This window comes from Schistocerca gregaria, chromosome 4 (assembly GCF_023897955.1).
Source record: "Schistocerca gregaria isolate iqSchGreg1 chromosome 4, iqSchGreg1.2, whole genome shotgun sequence".
In the NCBI taxonomy this organism is placed as follows: domain Eukaryota; kingdom Metazoa; phylum Arthropoda; class Insecta; order Orthoptera; family Acrididae; genus Schistocerca; species Schistocerca gregaria.
In genome coordinates, this window is record NC_064923.1 from 722656121 (window position 1) to 722680034 (window position 23914).

The 23914-nt window shown below is 38.7% G+C and overlaps 1 protein-coding gene across 15 annotated transcripts in view; it reads right to left on the minus strand.

Annotated features, from left to right (window-relative positions):
- The window catches only part of LOC126267244 (protein phosphatase 1B-like), a 244760-nt gene that overhangs the window by 207734 nt on the left and 13112 nt on the right, over positions 1-23914 (minus strand). For 13 of the 15 annotated variants that reach the window (XM_049972246.1, XM_049972243.1, XM_049972244.1 and 10 more), the window contains one exon: positions 13577-14005. In XM_049972246.1, the coding sequence (XP_049828203.1) occupies positions 13577-13969 (393 nt within the window). In that variant the 5' untranslated portion in view covers positions 13970-14005. Of the gene's footprint in view, positions 1-13576; positions 14006-14136; positions 14242-23914 lie in introns of those variants that run through there. The other 2 variants (XM_049972248.1, XM_049972242.1) reach the window with 2 other exon arrangements.

A 23914-nucleotide genomic window follows, 5' to 3' on the forward strand; every position in this document is an offset into this window, starting at 1 on the left:
TTCCCTCATGAAGTTTGCTGTAGCTAATACACTGCAGTTCAAATGGAACAATGTGTGGATACTTACAATACCACAACAATTTGTAACAAATAGGGGTTTGTGATTTAGTTCCTGTAGCAGATTATCTAAAATATTGTGTTACATCTGGTTTTCCCTTAAGGAGGAGTAGCTCTATATGTTACCTCCATTTGTTGTAAATTAACTCTGTTTTCGAGTTTGCTAACAACTATAATTAACATCAAAACATTTTAGGACACTAGTAATTTTTACCACAGATGTTTTATGCTGCCTTAACAGAAATCTAGTTTTGTGTATCTGTTTCAATTCTCATAGATAATTAGCAATTTTTAGCTCAACAGATTAAAAGATGATCAGCAGATTTAATTTGAAGTCATTTGTTCACTACCTGGTAATACACTGCACCAGCCGAAATGCTGCTCTCGGACATGGGATGAGCTGGTTGATTTTCATAAGCAGCTTGACATTTCCCTGACTACTGTCAAACGATCGGCAGCTGCCACAAATCAGTGTGCAGGAATAGCTTCCAAGAATCGTGTACCTGTGATACCTGTACCAGAGGTACCTCAAGTACTGTCCTCTACTGTCTCCTCTGCAGAAAGTACAGGATCTATCATTACCCATCCACTTGACTGCGAGTGGAGTGTCAATGGTAGATCTAAAAATCCTGTACAGGAATGGACAGGGACTAGGTAGAACTGGTGTGTTGCACTGATCGCCCTAACCAACATGTTTTGAGGTGCTGTCTTTGAAACTGTACCAGTGAGACACTCTTCACCTGTTTTGGGGAAACCTCTTTTCTCCGGTATCAGAAGGCACCAAACGCAGAAGAGTAGGGGGTCTATCAATCGTTGGCAGTTCAAAGGAACCGCAAATGATGGTACCCCTTAGGGAAATGGCAGCAAGGGACGGGAAAGGACACCAGGTGCGCATGTGTGTACCCATGGGGCCTCATTCAACATGTTGAAGAGACTATTCCAGCAGCCATTGAGGGAACAGGGTGCAACCAACTACAGACTGTGGCACACATTGGAACAAATGATGTCTGTTGTGTGGTCTCCGAGGTTATTCTTGGATCATTCCAGCGACGGGCGCAGAAGGTCGAGAACACCAGCATTGCATGTGGAGTTTCAACAAAACTCACAATTTGCAGTATTGTTTCCAGAACAAATTGTGACCCTTTGGATCCAAGTCAGATGGAAGAACAGAACCAGAGACTTCGAAGGTTCTGTGACAAGCTAGGCTGTGACAGCTTCAACTTGTGCAATACGGTTGAGGACCAGAGGGTCCTCCTAAATAGGTCAGATGTGCACTACACATCAGAGGCTGCTACTCAGATAGCTGACCATGTGTGGGGTGCACACAAGGTTTTTTTTAGATTAGGCAACTCTCCATTCAATTCAGATAATGAAACATGTCAGAAACCCAGAAGTATCAGTGTAAGATCAAAATAAATGCCTCCCTCAGGTGAGAGTATTAAAATCCTAATGGTAAATTCTCGAAGCATTCGCAACAAAGTGCCAGAATTTGATGAATTCATGAAAAGCAGTGAATCTCACATTACACTAGGTACAAAAATCTGGTTGAAACCTAAAATTGATAGCAGTGAGATTTTGGGGGAAGGGGGGGGAGGGGGCAATTTAAGTGTATATCGAAAGGCTAGGCAAACAGAAGATGGAGGTGGTGTATTTATCACAGTACACAAGAAACTCAAATGCACCAAAATAGAAATTGATGTTTTTCAAAGCCTGCAGCTGTCATTCATTATTTAGATAATGAAATACTGCACTAGTTACATATTTTTTGATGCTTGGCATGACACGTTTTGAGAATTTTTTCGCGTTGTCAAATGCACACATACATAAATAAGTATTTTGGAATATGTATTATTCTTTGTCTCTTGCACTCTAGTCATCTTTTTGAGGTTATCAGATACTGTGCCTCATCAGTTATGTAGAAACTATCACCCCCCCCCCCCCCCCCCCCCCCCCACACACACACACACACACACATTGTTTGTTTGTGTAACATCACAAAAAATACACAAAAAATACATACGTAAATACTGCACTTGACGTCGAGAATAAATTCTCAAATCACATTTTGCTCAGCATGAATAAAATATGTACCCGGCGCTGTACATTTGAGCAACGCAAAGTAAATAACGGTGTCAATTAGAGCTCCAAGTGGCCATATGCTAAAACACACTAAATACAGTTCAACAAATGTGCAACGATGATCACAACAATCACAAAACTGCATTTGCGTAGTAGAGTCAGTTAGGAAATGGTTGTGATTGGTCATGATTCAAACGAACCTAGTTATTCCCATCAGCCACTACTCCAGCTAAATCTTGGTAGCGGTGGGAGGTGCAGCACGAATTGTTCCAACTTTTACACGTTTACCAGTTCAAATCTGCTGTGTAGAGTGCCCTGGTGTCAAGAAACTTAACCACGTAATATTTGTAAACACTACTGGATGGCCAACATCATGCCGGCGACATTTTTTCGTAATGCGTAAATTGCAGGAAAATTATAATTATGTTGAAACAAAATCAGGTGCAAATTAACATTGTCGACATAGTAAATTAGACAGGACTGACAAAAAAACGTCATAAATGGCAGGAAAACATTAATTCAGGGAACGTAAAGGCTGGCTTATACTGTACAACCTGTCGTAGATTCCTCGAACAAAAGACCGTGCCATATTCTTGGAAAAAGGCACAGGTCTCACCCATCTACAAGAAGGGTGGTAAAAGTGATCCATGAAACTACCATCCAATATTCTTGACACTGATCTGTTTTAGAATCTTAGAACATATTCTGCACTCAACATAATGAGATATCTTGAACAGGATGACCTCCTCAAAGCCAACCAGCATTGATTTTGAAAACATCGATCATGTGAAAACCAACTCGCACTTTTCTCACATGACACTGAAAACTTTGAATCAAGACAACCAGGTAGATGCGGTGTTTCTTGATTTCCAGAAAGCATTTTACTCAGTACCACACCTACGCTTACTGTCAAAAGTAACATCGTATGTGGTACCAAGTGAAACTTGTGACTGGATTGAGGAATTTTTGGTAGGGAAAACACAACATGTTGTCTTGGATGGAGAGTCATCATCAGATGTATAAGTAGCTTTTATATGTCCCTCAGGGAAATGTGGTGGGACATTTCTTGTTCACATTGTATATTAATGACCTTGCAGACAATATTAGTGGTAAAAATCAGACTTTTTGCAGATGATACATTTATCTATAATGAAGTACTTTCTGAGAGAAGCTGCATAAATATTCAGCCATATCTTGGTATAATTTCAACACAGTGCAGATATTGGCAACTTGCTCTAAATGTTCAAAAATGTAAAATTTTGCACTTCACAAAACGAAAAAACATAGTATCCTATGACTATAAAACTGGTGAGTCACTGTTAGAATCGGCCAAATCATATAAACAAATACCTGGGTGTAACACTTTGTAGGGATATGAAATGGAATGATCACATAGGTTCAGTCATGGTTGAAGCAGGTGGTAGTCTTAAGTTTACTGGTATGATACTTGGGGAAGTGCAATCACTCTACAAGAAAGATGGCTTGCAAATCACTTGTGCGACCCATCCTAGTATATTGTTCAAGTTTGTGAGACCCTTACCAGATAGGACTAAAAGGAGATATTGAATGTATACAGAGAAGGACAGCATGAATAGTTAGAGGTTTGTTTAATCCATGGGAGTCACAGAGATACTGGAGGAGTGAGCTGGTGGACTTTTGAAGACAGATATAAACTATCCTGAGAAAGTCTATTAACAAAGTTTGAAGAACCAGATTTAAATTATTACTCTATGAATATACTACAACCCCCTAGGTATTGCTCCCACATGAATTGTGAGGATAAAATTAGAATACTTATTGCACACCCAGAGGCATTTGAACAATCATTCTTCCCATGCTCCATACATGTGTGGAACAGGAAGAAACCCTAATAACTGGTATATGGGACGTTCTCTGCCATGCACCTCACAGTGGTTTTCAGAGCATAGATATAGATACAGATATAGATGTAGGTGTAAAAAAGACATTATTTATTTATTTATTTATTTATTTATTTATTTAACCTGGCAAGATTAGGGCCATCAGGCCCTCTCTTACATCTAACCAGGCATTCTACTTATTTTACAGTCATATGTTTTAGTAGGCATGTTAAACTACATCTAATACAAAAAGTGAGATAAACAATTAGAAAGGTACACCTCGAAATACATTATTGAAGAGAAAGATTTTAGATAGGAGTGCTGGCAGCAGGGAGTATGAGAGAGACTCATGGTGAAGGGAGGAGAAGAATAGAGAGACATGATGAAACATAATTAAGGAAAATATAAAGGAAAAGAAGACTGCGTAGCTAATAGAGATAGATGAAGAGGAAAGCATCTCAGGAGCAAGATATGAGACGCTAGCTTTGCTATTTGACAGATGAGAGGATTGGCCTTGCACATTAATTTTGTGGACAATTTTATGTGGATGATAGTAGGAAATGCTTCAACTTCTTCTTAAAAGCAACAGGAGGTTGAATTTTCCTCAAGGTAAGGGGCAGTTTGTTCCAGAGGTGGACAGCGGCAACTGAGAAGGAGTTTGCAAAAGTTTTTGTTTTGTGAGTGGGCACAGTTAGGATACCAGATAAGAGTGACCTCGTGTTTCGATTATGCTCACATTAAAGTAGTCTTTGGCATCAAAAATGGATTCATAATACTACAACCACAATTTTTAATCACTTATGCAGTGATATAAAATCTAAAAGACAGCAAAGCTAAATTTGAAAACTAACTGAGACAGGCTTTCCTTGACAACTCCTATCCTGTAAAATAATTTCCATTTTTGTAACGTGTGAAAGGTGCTGGATAACAATTAGTTACTCGCACTTGTATATGAAAACCATCAGTAGATGGTCATTCTTACAAATGAATGTGTAATGTGAATGTAAAATGACATGTTACACTCCAATATGATTAATCATACAAGCAATCAATGGAATATAAAACTAACCAAACTCAACTGAATTACCATTAATGAAGCCAGAATCGTATTGCCTGCATTAATCAATTGTGAACAATGAAGTCATAAATCCACTTATTTCAACAGAGACAAGGCTGTGACTAGCGACAATTGTCACCTGCTACAATTTACTGCTCTTACAGCACTGACAATCAAATAAAACTGAATACTGCTGTTCCTTTGAGGAAAGCAAAATTCATATGCTGATTTCATAGTGTTTCAAACTGCAACTCAAATTAAAATCAAAACAACAATATGTTGTTTTCTCACCTCCATATTGCCGAAGCTGAATACTTTGGGCTGACAGTATGCCTGGGTCATTTGGTACCAACCAATAAAATTAACAGTGGCATGTAGCAGTATCAGCCATAGCGCCAATGTTTAACATCATGTTTCATTTGTTGTACCGCATTTACAGTGTTCTCTGCAAATATTTGTCTACTTTATAAATACATATCACTGTTGACAACCTGTCCATTTGTAATGCTAATTCAATTTCAACTACATTTGGACTACGGATCAACTATAGTCTTGAGCATAGCAGATATTCATTAACAAAGCATGGGACACAGAATGCTTTCCCATACATTGAAATTTGTCGCCTCCTCACTGCTCCCCTCACCATGTCCTAGTGTTCACCAAACTACACCCTTCCCCCTCCTACCTTCCTTTTGAAATTCTTCTTCTTCTTCTTCTTCTTCTTCTTCTTCTTCTGGTGCAACAGCCCATCATAGGTCTCAGTCTTGTTGACACCTGTCTCCTCCAATCATCTCTGAATTTCACCAGCCTTCTCGGGCTCCACATGCCGAATGTTCTCAGATCCATCTCTACAATCTAACCATCACATTCTTGGTCTTCCCAGTGTGCGGCTACCCTATGGCTTCGCAGATAGCACCTTCTTTGGTACTCACTGTTATTCTATTTTCTGCACATGTTGCAACTACTATAATCTTTGTGCATTTACATCTATGGTGTTTGGTAGATTCTTACACAGTTCATACAATTCTGGATTGGTCCCAATTTAGTAAGCAGCACTTATGCAGCACAGCAGTCTGAGTTTGACAGGAAATGGCCATTTTATAATTGTCTCAGAGCTGTTGATGGGGAACATGTTACAGTGAGGAAACCTCAGGTATCTATTTCCTCATATTTAAAGTATAAACATCACTGCTTTGCAGTCTTAATGGCTACATCATATATTATTTCTATATATTACTTCTACAGACATAGGCTTTCTACGGGGAGATTCAGTGATGAAAACATTTTTTCAAATTCAGTATTACGAAAAAAGCTGACTGACAGACTCTACATATCCTGCAAGGTAAACCACTTCCCAGATAACAGAATGGAACTTGTTATGTTTTCATAGGTGATGAGGCATTTCCATTATTAAAATACTTCATGTGACTCTACCCTAAATGTAAACTCACTGATGATAAAGTTTTTAACTACAGACTGCCTCATCCTTATCAAACTGTGGAATGTAGATTTGGTATATTGAGTACAAGGTTTCATGTGTTCTAAGGACCCTTTGATTGTAATCTGGGGACGGAAGACAATAGTGACAGCTATATGTGTGCTGCACGATTATTTGAGGACTCTAAACATTACAGCAAGTGAGTCTGCCGAACAAGTCGTGGGGTCAATGAGTACCAACCAGCTTCTCTCACCTGCTTTATCTAGGAGCAAAGGCGAGAGTGAAGCTTTACTTATGAGATAAAAATTCAAGAAATTTTAATGCTCTGTTCATTGGCAGCATTTAAGTGAGGCAATACTAAATTAATGAAGAAATTACGTCATCTGTGTTCAAAGTTTATTGTGAAGATCCATATGAAACAAGTAAATATAATAATAAGTTATAAAATTAGTGTAACGCAGTTCTTCCATATTTCTTTCTTTAACTTATTCCTGATTAGTCCAGATGACTGATATAAACCACTAAGCTTTCCTGAAGTGAACAAATCAGGTATGCCATCATTGAATGGTTTTTATACGAGCAATGAAGGTGAAGTGTGACCAGAGACGTGTACCCTGCCACTGAAAGTTCATTAATGGCAGAGTGCAGCCTGGCGAAACAGCTGACACACACCGAGAACGCAGACAACACCTGTGACAGAGGCAGAGGAAAATTGTGCTCCTCGGACAGAGTGACAGTGGACTGCCCTGCACCTATGCTGGGTCTGCCTGTTATGCGGTGTCTCTCTGAGGTGAGTGCTTTACAAATGAAGGCCCCCCTCTGCTCTGCCTCTGCTGCACGCAATGTAAAGGCAGGCCAAATAACGCCGGAAAATTATTTTAATTTTTGCAATTATTTTTTATTTTGCATAAATGTAGCTTAGAATATTTTCATGAGTTATTAGCTCTGGTGGCAGCCCAAACACTCATAACACCTTGAAAAGACCATTCCTATGTACACTTTCATTAGCTGCTTTAAAATCTGCATATAGTTGATGCATCTTTATACTGAACTCACCTTCCTAACATTAAGGTTGTAGTCCACAGGGAGGTACCTTTGAAATTTCCAAATTAAATCTGCACTTCACTTCACTTCAAATACCTAAGCTTCATCTGCAAATGTACTGTGACCCCTATATAAAGCCATCAAACAATGTAAAACCACTTAAGTCTGCAACCTATCCTTAATATGCAAATGTAAGACCGGCATGTATTTTTTTGAATGATTAATTTGGGAACAACCCCCTGTTTTATAGTCAGCCAAGAAAGTCAATAAACAGTGGAAATACTTTTTTTAAGATAGGAGAAGAGGTCCCCAAGGGTGTAATCAACTTTTTGAAACTATCTATATGGTGGTTTAAGTTACGAGTCCCAAGTATGTGCTAACAATCATTTTGGGAGTTAAGGGTTCTTTACTGCTGCATACTTCCGAATTTCTAGGTGAACAGCCAAACTGACATGTTGATTAGGCAGTTAAGACCTGCAATATGAGTGCAACACTAAGAATCTCTCTCATAAGGAGTATCGTTGCTACATGACAATCCATCACCAGAGGGCACACAGCAGGATTTCAAATTTGAGATACTGAAACATCCACCTTACAGCCTGTACTTGACGGACTCAGATTTTCTCTTCCTGGACCTCTGAAAGAACAGCTGCAAGGTCATACATATTTGGAAGATTATGAGGTCACGAGCTGTGCCAAACAGTGATAATAAATGTGAAGTCAGTTCTATTTTTGAGGGTTCAGTGACTATATATACCTATGACATTTTTATACAAAATTTGTACCATAATAGTAACATGGTGGTGGTGGTGGTGGTGGTGGTGAGAGGGGGAGGTAGGGTCTTTGGAACTACAGTTGCTGAGATACCACTCGAGGTCAGACCTGAACTACCACGTTTATGACATTGCCAACATTTGCAAGCACTTGCTTGTGTACTTAATTTGGCTTTGGGTTATACATTCATCATCATTTTCTTATTCTGAAACGAGTGAAGTAAACAATTCTGGTCCATTATAGGGTATGAGCATGGCTTTCACAAAACCAGATATGATCAGCAAGTCCTATGACAATTGTGTCCAGTTTGCTTTTGTAGAAACACAGAACATTTCTGTAGACAGGCAGTGTGGTAAGAGGGAGCTTGCTCTTATTAGGCCAGCACTGCTTCACATGTTCCCACATTTCTTTGAAATCCAAAGTGATATTCCCCCAGGTTGGATTCCATTCTCCTATATAGACCTTTCATTAGTATTTGGCAATCATGAATTGTTAAATCCATGTTTCAGTAATATTGATATGAAAATGTAAGTCATGTTCAGACTTATTACAAACCATGCTCAACAAGACAATCCAATCAAAATATTCACCATCCACAGCAGCATTAACGTATAGCATTTGTTATTTTCATTGGGCAGTAATAACACATAGCGTACTGAATTTTATCACTTGACTGGTGTTTTATTTCACTTGGAATATGAATAATGTATAGCATATAGAAATTTTACTGCCTGAATTGATGAACTATTACTCCTAACAATAATTATGTTCTCTCCCTCTAATTCCAGTATACAGAAACATGAACCCCTCAATAAATATCACACTGAGTAGTGTGGTGTTTGAGAAGTTGAACAGCAGCAACCAAAAGTTTAATTCTGACAGTGCGAAATAAAACTCATACAGTGTTATACACAGAACATGTCACTGTCATTGGTTTCTGTATCAGTTTTTCACAAACATATCAGATCAGTAACTATTTTCCCATGATGAGCACACTTCCATATTGGCATGTGGCAGAAGAGGTAAAGAAAACATTTAGACTGGAATAAAGGGAGCATGGCAGATGGAGAGCAAATCAATAATGTCACAGTGCATTTTGTGTTTTTCTCTGCACAAAAAATTGTTCCATCCCCGTCTTATGTGCACAATAATAATGACGATGTCACACTTCTATCTATGGATCATCATATGTGATTGGAAAGGTTAGTCTTCAACAATACTTTTCCAGTTGGATGCCAAATTAATACGCTCACCATGTAGTTTATGAAGTAGGCCTACTCTAAGCTAAACAAAAATTTACGAGCTGTATTGTTTCTACAGCAATGTAGAATAATACACAAGCTTATATTGTTTGTTTGACGACAATGTATGCCCTTTAAATAATGTATTCAAACAGTCACTTCAGTATTTTCTGAGATATTAAATATTTTTGGCTGTCAGTAACCTCAAACTTTTTGCAGATGATGCTGTTATCTATAATAAAGTACAGTCTGAAAGAAGCTGCAAAAATATTCAGTCTGATCCTAATAAGATTTCAAAGTAGTGTAAGTTTTCAACCTGCTATAAATGTTCAGAAATGTAAATTTGTGGACTTCACAAAACAAAAAATGTATCATCCTATGACTACAATATCAGTGAGTCACAGCTGGGACCTGCCAACTCATACAAATAGCTTCGTGTATCACTTTATAATGATATGAAATGGAATGCTCACATATGGTTGACTGAGCACAATGTAGGGAGACAGGGTTTGTTTGTTTGTTTGTGTGTGTGTGTGTGTGTGTGTGTGTGTGTGTGTGTGTGTGTGTGTGTGCGTGCGCGTGCGCGTGCGCGTGTGTGCGCGTGCGCGCTCACATGTATTCATGTATTCCCTACAAGGTTGAAAAAGGAAGTTCATTCTAAAAGCTAGCAAAGTTCTATACCTTTTGTTTGTGTACCTATAGATAGTGCAGCACTTCTGCCTTTTGGTCAGTCGTCTTCTTTATTCCTAAATAATTCGTAATGCTCACATAGGCCCAGTCATGGCTAAAGCAGTATGCAGACTTCAGTTCAATGGTAGAATTCTGGGAAAATGCAATCAAGTCTACAAAGGAGATTGCTCACAAATTACTCGTGCAACTCTTCTAGAGTACTGCTCAAGTGCATCAGACCCATACTAAACAGCACTAATAAGGAAAGTCACTGGAAGTGGTGTCAACTTTTAGAAACAGTTTATACAGTGAATTAGGTTAAGTGCCAAGTGTTCACAACCTGCAGCCATTCACCCTGTTGGGCTGTCGTTTGCGCATAACTGACAAAAAAATTCAGAATTTTGTATGCTGCTCTACAGCTTAACAATTTAAGGACTGCTTCCTTAGCATAATGGTTAAGGTGCTAATCTCACATCCAAAAGGTTTTCAGTTTGAATGTCATTAGGTACACTGAAAGTTTTTTCATTTTTAAATCTATATCGAAACCGACTGTTATCATTATTTTCATTGAGTTAATTGGTTTAAATGTAATTTTTTTCCATTCATGTGCCACAACATATTAGTCATCATATGAAATGCATCATTACCCTTCCTATCAGTCTTCTTCCACGTGGAACACCTGTTCATGTGATTTTGATTACTCTTGTGTATTAACTTCCTTTAATTGTTCCATTTTATCATCTCACTTTTTCACCCATGTCATTGGATTCATTGTTTCTATATCTCAGTTTTTGAATTTCGTTTTACTTAACTCCGCTTTCATTTAAATCATTATCCATGTTACTTTGTCCATAGCATAATAAGAATTCACGTTTCACATGTTTATATAAAAACCGCCATCCAAAAACAAGTACATCTTGTTATGAAAAATACTTTCTTGACACAACTGCACAATCAATATAAATAGATATTTCATCTTTTGTTTTCTAACTAACATATTGACATATTCAAATGTTTAAACATTATGCTAAATAAATAAATGTTATTAAATTTGTATGCACAACGATTCCTTGTGGAAGGAGAATGATAGGAAGAACAAAAATGAGATCAACTGAAGTTGATTAAAATGATAAAATGAGTACATATAAAAGAAAATGCAAGTAAACCTATTAACCAAATAAAAATAATAATCAAAATCATTTTGATAAAGATTTGAAGATAAAAAAAAATCAATGTATCTGTCAAGATTCAAACCGAAAACCTCTTGCTTGTGAGGTCAGCACCTTAAGCATTACACTAAGCAACCAGTCTATAAATTGGCACCATTTTTAAGGCTATAGAGCAGCACATGAAATTCCGAAATATTTTTTTGTCGATTACTTGCAAACGAGGACCCACAAGGGTGAATGGTTGTAGGGTGCGATTCATTGCACCTAACCTACATTACTGTATTGGACTGTTTCAAAAAGTCAATCCCTCCACAGGGGACCTCTCCATATAAAAGGAGATATTGAAAGTACACAGAGAAGGGCAGCACCACAGGCCACAGGATTGTTTGACCCAGTTATGCTGAAGAAACTGAACTGATAACACAAAAGCCATCCCGAGAAAGCCTACTTACAAAGTTTCAAGAAGCAGCTTTATATTATCCCCCTACTCGCATAGCGATTGTGAGGACAAGATGAGATCAATTGCAGCTTGCACGAAGGTGTGTAAAGAGGCATTCTTCCCGTGCTCCAAGTGTGAACGGAGCAAGAAGAAACTCTAAAAATTTTACAATGCAATTCACAGTGGTTTGCAGTGTACAGATGTAGATGTCTTATATCCAGAAGATAGGTAACTTTTTCAATTATTATCAAGCTTTCGGCAATTCAGTACATTATTATGCAACATAGTCCATGTTGTAACCCTTAGTGAGTTCTTTAATTCTGAATAAGGTTTTTCTGTGAATGTTTTAAGATATGAGTAAAGGTACTGACCTTGCACCGTGGAATAAGGCCAGAAAATTGAATATTTTGTCATACTGTCAATAAAGCCAGTGATAAATTGCTCATGAGGAAGGAATTTCACAAACCACAGTTCAAAATACAAGAAAAAAAAATGAAAAATAATTTAAGTTTCAAAACACAGCAGAAAGGTAAATGAAGTCGAAAACGTATTACATTTCCTAGAACAGGCAGAGAAATAAAACAATGGTAGCGGAAAACTGAAGAAAACTAATATGGGTGATTAAAACGTTGGAGGATGGTGTAGTGCCTATACCTACCTGTACACTGCAGTGAAGGTTCAACGAAAAGGGGCTGTGATGCCATCATCCCAACAAGAAGCAGAAACTTAACACAGTAATGAAACAAAAACAACTAGAATGGGCCAAATGTGCAAAAACTGGACTGCTGATGACTGGAATAAGGTTACTAAACTATAATATCATGCAACCCCTCCTTTTATAACAAGAGACTTCCAAATGTGACACGATTTCTTTTCGGGTTTGCTCCTCTGATGAAACACGTATCCAAATTCTGCAAGACAAAACAGAATTTGAGAGATACAGGAGCTATGAAGACTTTCACAGAGATTGCATACTTCAACAACTCAAGCATCTTCCATCAGTAATGGTTTGGTCTGTAAAAGTAGCAAAGGAAATGGACGCCTTTATATTGTGCAATGGACGATGTGTCAAGATCAGTACAGGTCAGTAGTGGAATTTTGACTTCTTCCCTAGATCAAACAACAATTACACCTTTATCCACGATTCTGCACTATGCCGCAAGAGAAAATCTGTGACTAAATATGTAAATGAGACTGTAATTCACGGTTTGGATTGGCCGGGGAATTCGCCAGGCTTCAACCCAACTGAAAATGTGTGCGAAGGTCTAGCGGGATACTGCAAAGGACGATATACCCAGAAACAGGCTGGAGGAAAAAAAACCAGTACACCTAATTTGGAGAATATATCTAAGAAATGTATTATGAGTATGCCAAGGAGAATTAAAGATTTGATTGCAGCTAGAGGAGGACATACTGAACACTAAACACTTCGTTTATCTTCATGATTTTTATGTTTTAAATACTTATTTTAACTTCCAAATAGGTTAGTAAGTTCACAGAAATGTGATACAAGTGATGATTAAAATTTAAGTTCATTAAAAAATGACAGAATAAAGTTGCATGATAAAACTGCCTTGTCCATTCAGTAAGTATAATAATTTGGCACCCCACTGTAGTGTATATTACTTTGTTGCCATATGAGAGGAACTTTATAGACTTTCTGTTTTACAGAAATTCTAAAAATGATTTACATTTATGTCATTTCTAATGAACAAGGCAACCTAGAAACTTATAACCTGACAATAACTTACCGTGTGAGGGGATATAAGTGCACAAACAGCTGTTGAACCAGATTTGTCTTCACCACTAGCTAACTCAGGAAGGGCTCTCATGCGGGCATCCAGACGAAGGAAACCAGCACGTATTGCTTCTATTACATCATCACTTCTGAACTCTTCTGCACCCACTATACACTCAAGTAGGTGATCTGCACAATGTGCCGACACTCTCTCTCCTGCGTGTCCGTCAAATACGGCAAAGAATGACCAATCTTCCAGTCCTTCACCCAAACCTGTGACGGCACAGTGGGCATCCTCCATTTCGATACGCCAACCTTGCATGCTCGCCACACCGTAACGCAGCCCATTCCCACAGCCATGTTCATTGTGTTTTTCAGTCTTCGGTTTGTCGAGAAATGACCCCATCCTGTCAGATTCGTCTTACCTATGACGATCCTTCATCTGAAAGCAATTGAAATATTAAAGTCTTTAGATATCAGTTGAGATAACATAGAGATTTTGGTTCTTCACTATTGATATACTCAAAAAATACAATAAATAAAGTATCACAATCTTACAGGTTATTAACTAACTTCTATATCTCTGAAGGCAGTGGGGAACAAGTCTACTATCCAACACAGCGCTCTGCAAGGACATCAATATATTTAACGTCATCCATTACACTACTAAACTGTGTGAAAATCTGCAACACAGTAACAAAACTTTAATGATTGTATCATTTCAAAGCAACATTTTTTCTTCTTCTTTCTTCCACATTGGCAAATAGTACAACACACTCAATATAGCAAAAGGGCATTTCTTTTCTTTCCTTCTAGTGTGTTTATTGGTGTTAGTTTTACCGCTACATCTTGCTTTGATAAGATCCAATTCAATCAAGAACTACAAATTTCAGATGTCTCATACAAATCATACAGTATAAACCTCTATCTGCATGTTCCAGCTTTACTTGAAAAAACAATAAGAATAAAACTGCTGGACAACCCTCAGAAAAAAATAGTCTATACAGGGTGGTGCAACAGAAAAATAGCTTTTCGAGTACATATTGCTAATTGGACATTGAAACAAAAGAAGATTTTCATGAAATACCATCATTGTTTTGGCGATGAAAACAGTGTTTCAAAATGTATACATGATACAAAAATCCAATATTTTGCCCTCTTTTACTGTAAACATTCCACATAATACAGTTCTCATTGTTACATCTATCATGAAATACTGATATTTGAAAAAGCAGTACTGCATAAAGTGAACAGCTTTTCCCCCCCCCCCCCCCCCCCCCACAACGAAGTGAATAACATATGTTCACATCTTGATGCCATTTAACAACTAGTCACTAAACATATAAGTGATACACAAATAAATTTCAATATTATAACTTGAGCACTATTTCCAAAGAGTCAAACACAGTCACTAAGTCAGATCGAGAGGAATGTTCCATACAAGTCATTGGCTTTGGCCAATGACGTACACTGAGGTGACAAAAGTCATGGGACAGCGATATGCACATATGTGGATGGCACTAGTATCACTTACAAATGGTATAAAAGGGGCAGCAGCACATTGGCGGAGCTGTTATTTGTTGTCGGGTGATTCATGCGAATAGGTTTCCAATGTGATTATGGCTGCTTGACAGGAATTAACAGACACTGAATGGGGAATGGTAGCTGGAGTAGATGCATGGGACATTCCATTTTGGAAATCATAAGGAATTTTTAAAATACCAAGATCCACAGTGTCAAAAATGTGCTGACAGTGCCAAATTTCAAGTATTACCTCTCACCATAGACAGTGCAGCAGCCAACAGACTTCACTTAATGACCAAGAGCAGCAGCATTTGAGTGGAGTTTCTATGTTAACAGACAAGTAACACTGTGTGAAGCAACCACAGAATTCAATCTGGGATGCACGACGAACGTATCTGTTAGGTCAGTGTGACAAAATTTGGTGTTAACGGGCTATAGCAGCAGACGACTGAAGCGAGTGCCTTTGCTAACAGCAGAATAAATTCCTTCTCCTGGGCTTGTGAGCACATTGGTTGGACCCTAGACAACTGGAAAACCATGGGCTGATCAGATGAGTCCTGATTTCAGTCTGTAAGAGATGATGGTAGGGTTCAAGTGTGGTGCATACTCCATGAACCTATGAACCCAAGTTGTCAAAAAAGCACTGTGCAAGCTGGTGGTCACTCCATAACGGTGTGGGCTGTGTTTATGTGGAATCGACTGGGTCCTTTTGTTCAACCGAAAATGGTTATGTTCAGCTACTTGGAGACCATTTGCAGCCATTCATGGACTTCATGACCCCAAACAATGACAGAATTTTTATGGATGACAATGCACCACGTTACCGGGCCACAATTGGTCACAACTGGTTTGAAGAATATTCAGGACAGTTCAAGCAAATGATGTGGCCACCCAGATGGCCTGACATGAATCACATCAAAACATTTATAGGACATAATTGAGAGGTCTGTGCACAAAACCCTGCACTGGCAACACTTTCGTAATTATGGACGGATATAGAGGCAGCGTGGCTCAATATGTCTGCAGGCAACTTCCAATGACTTGAGTCCATGCCACGTCAAGATGCTGCACCCCGTGGGCAAAAGGAGGTACAACACAATGTTAGGAAGTATCCCATGATTTTTGTCACCTCAGTGTGATGTTAATGGCTGCTGTCATTTTACTTTTTGGTGCATATATTCACAGTTTAGTTATTAGCTGCCAAAGCCAATGAATACGAAACGAACAGGACATGAAGGGAAAAATTTAAAAAAGAAAAAAAAAACTGGTTGTGGTGACAGACTGATCCGAAGCTTAGCCTGATTTACAGGTTAGGTTGGAGGGTGACAGTTTGGTTGTGAGTGACAAAGCCAACAAATGTGGCACTAAAGAAACCTGGTTATGGTGACAGTCTGATCTGTAGCTTAGCCTGTTAGAAAAAAAATTGCCAGTAACATCACATTAAAGTGGTCATACTGTTGGTCACATTTCCTATGTCTACATTCTACATCAATATCAGTAAGATGATAAAATTAAAGAGCATACAATGTCACCAGTGGGGAAAAAAGCAAATGATGAGACAGTTACTTATAATTAAATTTCAGTATTTAGACTCTACTGGCTTTTATTGTGATTTATTAGATATCGGGCCAAAACAAGATAAGAAACAAGTTCCTAGACACAGATATTTCACAGGATAGTGGCAATAGAAGCATTCAGCTTGTTTCTCCACACTTTGAAGTACAGCAGACAGTGTCTGGTATTGCAATACCACAAATCAGAAAGAGAGACCTTCTCTTTTGTAGATTGCTAACAACATCCACATAGTCTGACCACTCTATAAAGCTCTTGTAGTCATTTAGAGCAGTGTATCTGAATATAAAGCCAGAGAGACACATAGACAGATAGAACAGACTTTTATAATACTGTGATGCGCAGTATAACTGGTGTACACAGAAAACTCAACACGGGAGGTGAAGGAAGTTGTTTAAAGGGACAACACTATGAGTTACGGCAGGCAAAGTTCTACAAATAAAAGGAAACAGGGCAGAAAGAGCCAAGGAGGCAAATGAATAAATTGTGAGAGGTATGAAATAAGAATAGAAAAGAGAAAGAACAAAGGGGAAAGGATGGAATAGGAAGGTACGAAGAAGAAAGTGTGTTCAATGTCTCCTGTTACATATATGTTAATTGGTCCAAATCCATCAAACTAGTTGCTCTGGCATTCCTATGTGGTTTCCTTTACAGATGTTACACTTTCCCAGAGTCAATATAAGTTTCCATTTGTCTTCCATATCACTAATTTCACATATTCATCCTATTTCACATCATTTCTCGTTGTTACATCCAGATACTCAAGCAACGTGATGAGCTAAAGACGTAGAACATGAGAAATTTCAAGTAGTGACTGAAATGTGGTGTCTGGTTACCTTATATAGCAGTGATACAGGCTATGATGTCATCGGTTCTTCGTCCATCATCATATAAGGCACTATTATACCTTGTGTCTGCATGCCTACTTTAATCTCATGATGGTTGGGTTCCACCCCGTATTCAGATTCAAACTGCTATTGTTATTCACTATGTTTTTGTCTATGGTGACTTTTATTACACTATACTTGAAATTGTTACCATTTGTGATGATGGAGAAGTGACACTGAGTGCAATTTTGTATCAATTTTTTCACTGCATGTTCAACTACCACAAGTCTCTCTGAATAATGTGGTCACAGACATCTCACAATCAATCTGGCATTCTACTCTGCACAAGTTCTATCTACCATAGAACTGTCTGCACTTACATGGTACTTTGTAAATTCTTTAAGTTCAGTGGATTACTTTTCTTTCACATGTCTCATGAGACTGACTTTACATTATGTCTGTTCAGGTAATGGCTTATCTTTCCCATCACAAACCATGGAATGGCAAGAACACAAGCTTTTTACTTTCCTTCTCAGCAATGTTCTGCTTGCAGATACCTCCCAAAATTACTTGCAATATTCATCTGTTCCCATATTCAACTTCACAGAATATTTTTCTTAGACAGTTCTGTACTCTTGCCACATTTCCAGCATCAGAGAGCGCTTCTGCTCAACAAATCAAGCTTCTCGGAACACCATTGACAGGGAGAGTAAAAATCTGACACTTTTGCTGTTCTCTGCTTCAGTGACGGAGATTTGCAGCTTCTGAAGAAGACATATCATCATGTCAATCTTTAGGCTTCTAGCTAAAACACATCAACTTGTGAAAGGCTCATTGAAGACTGCTCATAAAAAAGTGCTTCTGAATATGCTATCCAGGAAATCAGTGGTAGCTGAACGTGAACTAAAATATGTCAGAAAATGGCATTCAACAACACCACTATCCTCACCAAGACTAACAGTTTCTGGGAAAATGTAATAAAAATAATCTATAGAGATCAAAACAACAACAATAAATTATTAGGCAGAACTGATGGCCAGTACTTGCAGTAGAGTCCTATTAATCTGAACTAATTGGGACCGTACCTTGTTTGGATTATAGATTTGTTCGGATTAGCCGGAATTATGGCGACACATTTCTAGAATGAAGTATACCAAGCAGATAAGTGCGTACACCATGGTAACAAATGGCAACAAGTGTGGGAACAATGGTTCACTCTCACTCCTTGCCCTCATTGTTGTGCATTGTTGAGACCTTTGTAGTGTCTGAAGTCAGTGCACTGCCAGTTGGCTCGCAAAGCGCTTGGTTATGTTGGTTATCGAACGCTGGCATCTGTAACAGTTGTATTGTATTTGTTCAGGTGTAGTGGTGTACATAATTTCGTCATGAGTAATTGGAAACCTACAACATTAACTCTCAAAGAAAAACCTAATGCTTTGAAGCGGATAGACAATGGTGAGAATGTATCTAAACTGGCAACGGAACTGGGTGTTGGTAAAGAAACCATTTGTGGTTAGAAGAAGAACCAAGCGAAGCTCGGAGAGTCCTGTGCAACATCTTCAGGAAAAACACTTGAAATTCAGCTGACTTTGAAACAGCCACAGTACGATAAATTGGATGAAGCTCTTTTCCTTTGGTTTACACAGGAAAGAAAAAGGGGAACCCCTTTGGGTGGAGTCCTGGTTCAGGAGAAGACTGTTTACCTAAGCAAGTTAATGAATGGTGATGAGTCTTTTAGTGCAAGTACTGGTTGGTTGGACAGATTCAAAAAAACGCCATAGAATCCATCAGCTAATAATTACTGGAGAGAAGCTTTCTTCCGATCTTGATGCAGTGAAAGAATACTTGGTTGAGTTTGTAAAAACCGTACGAGAGGGAAAGTATTCTCAACAAATTTATAACACTGACAAGACTGGCCTTAATTTTAGAGCATTGCCAACAAAAAGCCTAGCATCAAAAGCACAGAAGACCATGTTCCTGGTTTTAAAATGTGCAAGGATTGTGTGATTTTTATTAGTGTGCAGCAACACTGCTGGTAATCACAAGCCGCCTTTAATACTCATCGGCAAATCTGCTAGGCCCAGAGCTTTTAAAACTGCAACATGAATTCCCTGCCCATATATTATCACAACCAGAAAAAAGCATAGATGGATGGTAAGCTGTTCAAAGAATGATTTCACGGCAAGTTTGTTCCCTCTGTTTGACAGTCTTTAAGGAAAACCATTTGTCTCCCTGTGTAATCCTTTTGATTGATAATCTGCCATCTCACCCCAGCACTGAGGAATTATGTGATGGAGAAATTGTGGCGAAGTTTTCGCCGCCGAATGTTACACCACTTCTACAGCCGATGGACCAGGACATACTGCAAACAGTAAAGCTGATTTACAGAAAACACTTTTTAAGAACACTGATCCAAGATGATAGGATTCCTTTAATGGACAAAATAGAAAAGACCAATGTGAAGGATGTTGTTTATTGGGCCACTGAGGCATGGCAGAATATTTCAGAAAATACTCTGACAAAATTGTGGAGATGTCTTGAATTTCAGGACAACCTACTTGAAAATGAAGAGGAAAATCTACTACAAATGATACAGACAAACCCTGGATGTGAAGAAGCTAGTGAAGGAGACATACATGTGTGAATGGCAGTGGATGGGGCATGTGCGGAGAACCTGCTTTTGTGTTAAGTTTGTCTATCAAACCACGTGTGCCAAATGTGGTGGTTGCCGCAGAAATTTGAAAGAGGGGGTGTTCTGTGTAGACTGTAATTATTGTTTCATTGTGGTGAATGTAACGGTGAGGAAACGAGGGCAGAAAATGAGGCTCCTCCATGGCAGTGTTAAGTTATGTAGAAACGACAGAAAAATTGCTGAACAGGAGGCAAAAATTTGTGCCCTTAAGGCTGAATTAGAAAACGCGAACTTGGAATTATGTAGGTTTGTTGTTGTTGTGGTCTTAAGTCCTGAGACTGGTTTGGTGCAGCTCTCCATGCTACTCTATCCCGTGCAAACTTCTTCATCTCCCAGTACCTACCGCAACCTACATCCTTCTGAATCTGCTTAGTGTATTCATCTCTTGGTCTCCCTCTACGATTTTTACCCTCCACGCTGCCCTCCAGTACTAAATTGGTGATCCCTTGATGCCTCAGAACATGTCCTACCAACCGATCCCTTCTTCTAGTCAAGTTGTGCCACAAATTTCTCTTCTCCCCAATCCTATTCAGTACTTCCTCATTTGTTATGTAATCTACTCATCTAATCTTCAGCATTCTTCTGTAGCACCACATTTCAAAAGCTATTCTCTTCTTGTCCAAACTATTTATCGTCCATGTTTCACTTCCATTCATGGCTACACTAAATACAAATACTTTCAGAAACGACTTCCTGACACTTCAATCTATACTCGATGTTAACAAATTTTTCTTCTTCAGAAACACTTTCCTTGCCATTGCCAGTCTACATTTTATATCCTCTCTACTTCGACCATCATCAGTTATTTTGCTCCCCAAATAGCACAACTCCTTTACTACTTTAAGTGTGTCATTTCCTAATCTAATTCCCTCAGCATCACCCGACTTAATTCAACTACATTCCATTACCCTTGTTTTGCTTTTGTTGATGTTCATCTTATATCCTCCTTTCAAGACACTATCCATTCCGTTCAACTGCTCTTCCAAGTCCTTTGCTGTTTCTGACAGAATAACAATGTCATCAGCAAACCTCAAAGTTTTTATTTCTTCTCCATCGATTTTAATACCACTCCGAATTTTTCCTTTGTTTCCTTCACTGCTTGCTCAATATGCAGATTGAATGACATCGGGGAGAGGCTACAACCCTGTCTCACTCCCTTCCCAACCACTGCTTCCCTTTCATGTCCATCGATTCTTATAACTGCCATCTGGTTTCTGTACAAATTGTAAATAGCCTTTCGCTCCCTGTATTTTACCCCTGCCACCTTCAGAATTTGAAAGAGAGTATTCCAGTCAACATTGTCAAAAGCTTTCTCTAAGTCTACAAATGCTAGAAACGTAGGTTTGCTCTTCCTTAATCTAGTTCCTAAGATAAGTCGTAGGGTCAGTATTGCCTCACATGTTCCAAGATTTCTACGGAATCCAAACTGATCTTCACCGAGGTCAGCTTCTACTAGTTTTTCCATTCGTCTGTAAAGAATATGCGTTAGTATTTTGCAGCTGTGACTTATTAAACTGATAGTTCGGTAATTTTCACATCTGTCAACACCTGCTTTCTTTGGGATTGGAATTATTATATTCTTCTTGAAGTCTGAGGGCATTTCGCCTGTTTCATAAATCTTGCTCACCAGATGGTAGAGTTTTGTCAGGACTGGCTCTCCCAATGCCGTCAGTAGTTCTAATGGAATGTTGTCTACTCCGGAGGCCTTGTTTCGACTTAGGTCTTTCAGTGCTCTGTCAAACTATTCACGCAGTATCATATCTCCCATTTCATCTTCATCTACGTCCTCTTCCATTTCCATAATATTGTCCTCAAGTACATCACCCTTGTATAGACCCTCTATATATTCCTTCCACCTTCCTGCTTTCCCTTCTTTGCTTAGAACTGAGTTTCCATCTGAGCTCTTGATGTTCATGAAAATGGTTCTCATATCTCCAAAGGTCTCTCTAATTTTCCTGTAGGCAGTATCTATCTTACCCCTAGTGATACTCACTTCTACATCCTTACATTTGTCCTCTAGCCATCCCTGCTTAGCAATTTTGCACTTCCTGTTGATCTCATTTTTGAGACGTTTGTATTCCTTTTTGCCTGTTTCATTTACTGCATTTTTATATTTTCTCCTTTCATCAATTAAATTCAATGTATCTTCTGTTACCCAAGGATTTCTACTAGCCCTCGTCTTTTTACCTACTTGATCCTCTGCTGCCTTCACTACATCATCCCTCAAAGCTACCCATTCTTCTTCTACTGTATTTCTTTCCCCCATTCCTGTCAATTGTTCCCTTATGCTCTCCCTGAAACTCTGTACAACCTCTGGTTCTTTCAGTTTATCCAGGTCCCATCTCCTTAAATTCCCACCTTTTTGCAGTTTCTTCAGTTTTAATCTACAGATCATAACCAATAGATTGTGGTCAGAGTCCACATCTGCTCCTGGAAATGTCTTACAATTTAAAACCTGGTTCCTAAATCTCTGTCTTACCATTATATAATCTATCTGATACCTTTTGGTATCTCCAGGATTATGTAGGTTAAGGAAGGAAAAAGAGACTGGGAACTGGGAAAAGGTAGCAAGCAAAGGGCAAAATGGAGAAACACTTGAAATAACTCCAGAATTTCAATTAGTAAATCAGTTTGGCTTGCTATCTTAAGTGGAGGAAGGGCCTCATCCAGATGTAGTTGAAAGTAGGTTGAAGCAGAATATTACCTTAAAGAAAAAAAATATTACCTTAAAGAAAAAAAAAGACAGATCATGATCAAACCAGAATAGGAAAAGAAGAATTCTGCTTATAGGCAGCAGTCATGGGAGGGTTGCAGGCCAGCAGCTTCAGGAGAAATTAGGTGCAGGGTACCAGGTCACAAGTTTTGTGAAACCAAGTGCTAGCCTTAGCCAGTTGACAGAAAACTTAGGTCAGCTATGCAGGGACTTTGAGAAGGATGGTCAGATAATTATAGATGGGGGAGCAGGAAACAGAAACAGCCTGGCTATGAATCCAATATACAGTATTAGGAGTGACCTGGAAAAAATAGGAACAGAAACTGAGCACACAAATGTGGGGTTTGTGGAGCTCTTTCAGTGCCATGATCAGCCCTGCGTAAACACTGCTATAAGGCATGTTAACCCTGAGTTGAATAGGATGCTCCAGAAACTGGCAAAATCTCACATAATTGTTGTTCCAGTAAATGCTATTGGTAGGTGGGAACATGGCCTGCACCTGAATAGGTTGGGAAAAAATAAGTTAGCTTCTCTGTTAGCAGAAACTGTTAAGGGGGCCCACAGTCACACAAGGGGTGAACCCTGTGGTTAACAGGTCCCGGCAGACAGATTTTTTAAGTTAAAGCTAAAGTCCAGACAGATGACAATCAAGATAAATAGAATAAAAGAAACTTCATGCACAGTAAATAGGGGTAACGGTAAGGTAAGTATCAACTTGCTTCATCAAAATATCAGGGGAATAAAAAATAAAATAGATGAGCTATTAGTGTGTTTAGATGATCTCAAAAATAAGAATGAGATTGATATACTGTCTGTCTGAACACCATGTAACTGTGGGCATGGATAGTGTCAGTGTAAGTGGGAATAATTTAGCATCTTACAATAGTAGATCTAGGATGGATGAAGGAGGAGTTGCCATTTTCATAAGACAAGGGTATATATGCAAAACTCTAGAAGCAAGCAAATTTTGTGTTGATCAGCACTTTGAGGTTTGTGCATGTGCACTTCAGCTAGATAATATAT